This window comes from Vigna umbellata, chromosome 5, assembly GCF_029865625.1.
Source record: "Vigna umbellata cultivar VRB3 chromosome 5, Vumbellata_1.0, whole genome shotgun sequence".
NCBI lineage: Eukaryota > Viridiplantae > Streptophyta > Magnoliopsida > Fabales > Fabaceae > Vigna > Vigna umbellata.
In genome coordinates this window covers 42,405,525-42,413,396 of record NC_142169.1, presented here as the reverse complement: position 1 = coordinate 42,413,396, position 7,872 = coordinate 42,405,525, and the positions used below count along the sequence as shown (strand labels likewise).

The 7,872-nt window shown below is 30.6% G+C and overlaps 1 protein-coding gene across 1 annotated transcript; it reads right to left on the bottom strand.

Annotated features, from left to right (window-relative positions):
• Positions 1–423: 423 nt before the first annotated feature.
• LOC148198381 (putative polygalacturonase) lies at positions 424–7,660 on the bottom strand. Its single transcript, XM_088116246.1, has 5 exons — positions 7,218–7,660; positions 2,047–2,167; positions 1,756–1,930; positions 1,538–1,608; positions 424–1,225 (listed from the first exon to the last, which is right to left on the bottom strand). The coding sequence occupies exons 1-5, from the start codon at positions 7,545–7,547 to the stop codon at positions 591–593; spliced, it is 1,332 nt and encodes a 443-aa protein (XP_087972372.1). The 5' UTR covers positions 7,548–7,660; the 3' UTR covers positions 424–590.
• Positions 7,661–7,872: the final 212 nt, after the last annotated feature.

Sequence of the window (7,872 nt, the reverse complement as noted above, 5' to 3'; positions counted from 1 at the left end):
TTGTGAGAAAAATTATGTAATAACGAAACCTGAAAGTTTAATTTTCAATTCAAATTAATAGTTGAAGTTAATATTGTAAATATGTATTTAATCTTTTTAATATATTACCAATTATTTTTCTAATATTGAAGTTACTAAAATGAAATTTTGAAATAAATATTAAAAATACCAGATGATAGGTACATAATCCATAAATTCAATTTAACAAGCAGAGTGAATAACAAGTGCAAAATAGATTGATAAATTCATAATTTATTATTAATAATAAAAACATCTATTAATTATTTAATTAATTTAGTTTAATAGTTTATATAAAATTTACCAAACAAATAGTTTTAAGATAATTGAAAAGTTCATTTTTGGAAAATCAATTCAAAATGATAGACCAAAGCATAGTTTAGATACCCAGAAGTCAAATTCTCATCATGGAATTTGGGTAAATATTATTAATATTGAACTAGGTAGGGATTATTCTTTCATGTGATATCATACAGTTAGTTGGAAACATGGTGATACAATAGGATTATAGGTATAAAAATTCAATGAAAGAAACACTCAATTATTACAAAACTATAAGAGATTGAAAATCTCTAAATGGCACATGATCCATGTTCTTGGTTGCTCAACTGAGAACATGGCCAAGGGTTAACCTGATAAGCAGATCCAGAGACATCAGAACACTGCCAATTGGGAGGAGCTCTTGGTCCTTTCATACCATGGAAGTTTATAACAGACAAACAAACATCAGTGAAAGGGGAACTTTTGAGTCCATTTATCAGACCTGCTTGCTTAACTTTCACTCCCCAAACATTCCTTATTGTGATGCCCTTCACAACTGGGAGAGCATTAGGATTATACTTGTCATCTGGATGCCCTCCTACCCCACCTGAAATCTTAATTCCTTGCCTTGCATTCTCCACATACACATGAGCCACTGTGATGTTCTTGATAAACCCACCCCTGCCTTTGGTGGTCTTGATGTGGATACCTACTCCCATGTTGAAGAGGTTGATGTGTTCAGCTAGCACATTCTCCACCCCACCAGAGGTTTCACTGCCAACTGCAATGCCGGCGAATGGCGACGATCCGGTCAGCCGCCGGATGGTGATGCCGGAGCTAGGGCGACCGTAGGCAATGCCATACTCATCCCATCCACTCTTCACTGCCACAAGATCATCTCCTGTGGATATGTATGAGTCCTCTATGCAGACATTTGAACTTGAATCTGCATAAATAAATTATGCAGATTATATAAAACACCTCATGGCAATCACAACATGACACTTGATGCTGCTGAATTGTTATTTCATGCACCATGAAAACGTATAAAATCATATATCTGAACAGGATAAACCACATTAGTAATTTCAATACTTCCCTTCCATCTAATAGTTTAACAAGAGACGAGGTAGAATTCTCTGGTAAAGGAAGAGTTCAATACCAACGAGTAAAATCGGTTGCGTTAGGATTTGACTATTTATTACAAGTTTTTACTTCACTATTTGCATAAGATGTGGGTTATTTAGAGGGAACTTACCTGGATCAATTCCATCAGTGTTAGGAGAGTCAGGAGGAGCCAAGATTGTGACATATCGAACCACAACATTGCTGCAAAGAAGGAACAGAGTTTGAGATTATAGTCCATGAAAACATCTATACCTCTTGATTTCCTTTCTAGTCTCTGTTTCAAGCAACTTGTAATGAACAAAATGAAAATACTATAAAAAGAAATTCCTTCTGTAAGCTCAATCATACTTGCAATAAACTGGATGTATATTCCAGAAGGGAGAATTCTTGAAAATGACATCTGAGATAAGAATATCTTGAGAATTTATAAATTCAACAAGGTGTGGTCTTGTATATTTAAGTGTTTTCTTCCTCCACATGTTCCACCACACATCTCCTTGCCCATCAATTGTCCCATTCTCACCTATGAAAAGATTGGGTAAGGCTCACTTAATGTTAGTTTGTCTATAAAGTGCACAAGAAAGGGAGCATTCCCCCTTAATTTACTTTTGCAGAAAATATTAAAGATTTGATACTCACCTGTGATCACCACATCAGTAAGTCCATCTCCATGGAGAAAACTGATATACCTTGCTCCAGGGAGCTCCCTCCCTCTTCCATAAGATGGTAAGGGTGCAATTAAAGGCCAATGCCCCGTTTCCTAAAAGAGGAAGAGCATTAAAGAGTGTGCTAGGGAAGAAAAAGGAGAGATTTCCTATCTATCATGTTTCCTTTCCTATCAAGAAAACAATAAATCATGTTAGAAAGAATAATAGATGAGTTTTGATTTCCACTCGACTTTAAGTATTCACTCCAATCATTTTCTAGAAGCAAAACAGATGAATTTATTACCTTACTACATACACATGCCAAATGAGCTTGATAGCTACAGTTCAGCTACATAGATTTACACCATGCATTAATAGTGAATGTTGAAACAGTCACAAAGCTTTGGAACTGATACCATCAGTCAGGTACTTTTAGCATGTTTGGAAACCCTTCAAAAACAATTTCTCCTTTTACACGTAGCAAATGCTAAATCTCAAATTATACAAAACAATTTCTCCTTTTACTACTAATTTTCTCTTCTCTCTCTCCTAATTCTCAACGATTACAGTATTAATTACCATTCCACTACTTAATTCAGGACACATTCTTTCCATTCAAGTTTATATTTATTAAGAAATGAAAACTATATATGAGATTAATATCTTCTGTGTTGAATATACACGTAGGATGTTATATTTATAATAGAAAACATATGGGCTAAGCCTAAAATACAAATAAAAATAATAATAAATTAACTAAAAATAAAATATAAAATAAAGATAATATAACTAACAATTCCCCTCAAGCTAGTACATACAGATTGTATGTACCAAGCTTGTTACTAATATAATCAATAAATTAGTGAAAATATTAGTGAAAATACCTGCTTTTGCACTCGGGTGACACAAAATTATTAATGATTTGCGAAGGCCACATATCTGAAAAGTTGCTCTATATAAATCTTTTTTTGCAAATCTCTGTTGATAAGCAAACAGAGGTCGACGAACAATTAACAAACACAATGGTGATAGAAAGGAGGTCAGATGAGACTGCAACGAAAGAAGCCATAGACGAATAGGGGAGAGAAATCCTAAAAATTATGGAGAATAATATTGGACATTGGTGGACAACCATGAAACTTCAACTAAGATGACTTTGACAAAGGAGATTACCACCAATAGTGGACGATGACCGATAATGACAGATAACAAACAACATGGACTAGATTGCCCTTAGTAACTGATGAGAACTACAATAACAGACAACGACGAAGAGCAGGGACTAAATTACCATTATCGGGTGGTGGCCTATAATGGATGACATCAAACTAGATTGGATCACATGAAAACATATCGCCTATCACGACGAATGATAGAAATGATGGTGCACCGATGATAGACAGTGAAGGTGAAAGATTATCTCTTCAAGAGAATGGAGTGCTTTATTCATCAAAGCTCCTAGAAACCGACTCCCCCATAGGGAACATCGGTGGATAAAAGCAACAATACTCAGACACAGGTGTTGAAAGACAAAATTTTTAGGACGAACGACCAAGACGATCAAAACCATGTTGTCACTAATCAAAACTAGAACTCTGACTATGACAACATTAAACGACGTAGCACTGACAACGGCGATAGACGACAGTGTCGCCAGCAGCAATAGACAGTGTCACCACTGACAGTGGCGAATGTAGTGGTAGAGACAACAAAAATCTTTTTCTCCAAAAAAACCTTACACTATGTTAAATATAGTAAAAACTATGTATGAGATTAATTTCCTTTATATTGAATGTACACATATAATAATACTCTATTTATAATAAAAGAAATATAAACTAAATCTAAAATACAAATAAGAAATAATAACAAATTAACTAAAAAAAAGTAAAAATAGAAATATAACAATAAATATAAAATTTATATTATGCAACATTAAAGTTTCATAATAATCACAAAAACATTCCTAGCTAATAAAGAGGGAGGGGGACTGTATAGCAAACTATGCCTGTCAGCAAAAAAGTATTATTCTCATATATCTGATAACATGGTCCTTTCCATTTAGCCTTGTAATGACCGAAGAACATACATCAATTTACATGATACCTCTTATTTCACATTTTAGTTTTTAAACAAATAAATCATGCTTGAATTGTTCACTAAATAATCCAGAACAGACAACAACAGTAATGACTAATGCGAAAGAACCAGCTGTCCAACAAAACCATTGTCACTTGTAAATGCTTTAAATATCATGCACATGCATCTATGCAGACAAGGGACCCATCAATATTTTTCATCCATTCAGCATTAGGCCCACCATAATTTATATTCATGTGAATTCCTAGTTTTAGGCAACCTATTTTCTATCTAAATACTCTTATATTTTCATACTTACATATTTCAGACAAGAAGATAATCTCAAACCCTTGATCTGATCTTTTTTTTCTCATGAATGGGAAGTGACTTCTATGGTGTATCACATTCTACCATTCAATTTTTGGGGCTTCCGTGAAATATGCTGGCATTTGATGGCTTGCAGAACTATATAGATCTTTATCACTTTGATTGTAGTGATAAGTGGGCTCTAGAGACTCCACGTTTTGATCTACAAGTATCATAATGTACCACAAATTGTTCGCACTATTTATATCTAATAAATAATAGTGTAATCGTTTTCTTCTTTTCAGTAGTGTAAATGTGTTTTTATCTGCTTCCAACATATACACCGACATAGTTAATCTCAATAAGATAATATATCAAGATTTCATAAATATAATAATAACAATAAGATTTTTATTGTAATATAGCGGATCCTAATTTGGAATTTAGGTTTGATTTAAATTTTTTATACAAGACTAAATTTGTCTCTAGGTTAGCGTTATCTGATCTGTTCATAACTGGCATCTCTTTCTGAAATGGGAGACAACCAAGCAAAAAAAGACAACTGAAATTTACACACGAATTGCAATATGGAAAACAGCGCACGTTGAAGAAAAGTTTAAAACGATTGAGGGATTCCATCTAATTTATAACCGTATGTAATGGAATATTGTTTTTATATTATATTTATATTTATATTTATATTTTATCTTTAATTATATTTTAAAATTTTAATATTTTTAATTTTAAAAATAGTAAATGTTGTCAACTACTTAAAATAATCAAACACATTACTACATAATATAATTACATTCTTTTCCTCTCTTTCATGCAAATCTATGATCTATATTACTAAATTACATATAAAATATAAATAATAATGATAATAATAATAATAACAGTATATTTATTTTTAAAGAAATAAAATAAAATAAATATAAATTTTAACCTTTAAATAATTAAAATAAGATGATATAATTAAAAATGCGAGATTTCTTCTGGTTTAAATAATAAATTAATTCGTAAATGAGTTATATTATCAAATAATTAATTGTTGTTTTATTAGACTGCGTCGTTCTCCTCCACAGACAAACAGTTTTAATACATGGACGAGTTTAGTTGCTTTAGAAATAATTAATACCACATTTATTATTAACTTTTAAACAAATTAAAGCACTAATGATGTTATTTCTTAAAATTAAATTTTAACCAAGCAGACCGTTATTGTGTTTATAGTCAGAATTTCTAAAAGAATTATTTATTAAATCAGTCTTCAGAAAAAAAAAAAATACACATTAATGATTTAATAATTTACAAAAAGAAAACATAGTAGCAAATTAGACATAATTAATCTAAACAAAAAGGAAACATATTACCAAATAATCAATAATTTTAAAATATATATTGTATAATATAACTAAATGATATTATAAAGTTGAGCAATGCTAAGAACAAAGTACCTTTTCCAAATAAATTTGTATAGGTAAAATTCGAAAATTACAAAAGAATCTTTAAAAAAAAACTATGAAACCTACTACATTTTAGAAAAATTTAAATAAAAAAATATGTTCACAAAAGTCTACTAAATTTTAGAATATCTAATAAATTTCAATCAAAGAAAAACAATACATTCGAACGTTTCTAAAAATAATATATCCTCAACAATTCCTTACAAAATTACTTTACATTATCTAATTCTCATAATCCTAATTTAGTAGACAAAACCCAAATTAAAAAAAAAAACTAGTCCACACAATAAATCACATATTCTCTCAAAATTCCTCATGCAAATGTAATAAAATTAAGGAAAGAAGAAACGTAATTAAATAATAAATCTCTAAATTTGAATAATTTTAATTAATTTTAATTAAAATAACTAATTTTTTAATTTTTTTAGTGAAACGGTATGATGTTATTTTGCATAGTCATCATTCATATGATTTTACATAAAAAATAAAAAATAATAATTCAATTAAAGTTTAAGTTACTCATAAATTAAGTAGTTTTAACCAAATTCTTGTTAAAAAATTTCGTTTTATTGAGTATTCAAACTTTTTAAATATTTTTAATCTCTGTTGTCAATTTGGGGTGATGTGATCGTCTGGTTTTGCTATCTCAATTAAAATATTAATTATGAAATTAGATTGTAAAAGTAAAGTTATAAAAATCTAATTATCTTTTATCACAAAAGCATGTCACATTTTGATAAGATTGTATTGATTTCATTTTAGTATTTGATTTATAATAAAATAAAATTATTTATAAAGATAATCAAATTTTCATTTTTTATTAAAAAAATTTATAATATTTTATTAAAGACAGCAAAAGCAAACGGTCACATCACCCTAATTAAGAACAGGCGTTTAATTAAAAATATATAAAATCTACGATACTCAAACTTATGAAAATTTATTAACAAGTGGTTAAAAATACTATGATTTAATTTATGAGAAATTTAAAACTAAGTTAATCTGATTTTCCATGTAAAATTGCGTAAGAAATTTGAAAATGTCATTTTACGCAAAAAAAAAGACAAGAAAATTAAATGTAGTAACTCAATTCAAACGTATAAGGTTTCAATCTGTGTTAGTTTTTTCAAAATACATTTATTTTAATATATTAAAATGATTTTTAAAATATTAAAAATATTAAAATTAGTACATTTTTAAAGATAAAAAAACAAAACTGAAAATAGGGGAGAGAATCCAAATTCAAGAATTAACCTGACCTGGGGAAGACTAAAGAGCAAACAGATAATCCAAATTGAAGAGTTAACCTCACCTGTGTCGCTTTGATAACGGCACCAGCAGCGAGAAAAAGCGTCATGTGGCTAGTGAGGTTGAAGCTCTCCGTCAAGTACACACCTCGAGGCACGTACAGCACCGTGCCGCCGGGCCTTCTCAGGTGCTCAATGCGGTACACAGCCTCTCGGAAGGCTTTCGTGTTCAGAGTGCGGCCGTCGCCAACGCCTCCGAAGTCGGTTATGGAGATTCTGTCGGTGCGATTTCTTAACGGCACTAGGTTGGAACATGTCGGCGTTGAAAAGATCGCAGGGAGAGAAGAAGAGAAGAAAAGAAGGAAAGTGAGAGTGAGGAAGGGTGAGAGAAGCATGTTTGTTTGGGGATGGGGAGAAGAAGAACGATGATGGCAGTTTGCTCATACAAAGAGTGATGTGATGCCATTTATAAGGGTGTGGTGGTTTTTCTTGTGGTGTGTGAAAGAGAAAAGAATCTGTGAGTTGGAATGTTTTATTTTTATTTTTCTTGGATCTCGAATCAATAAAAAGAAAAGTTAAAGCTTAGTATATGAGAGAAAACGGTCGTTTTGCTACATGCCAGTTTGCATTAAATAATAGTTTAATTTCATTAATTGATATTTATTTCGAAAATTAAGTGATACAGTACAAAAATTAATAATTTATTATTTGATCTTCAGT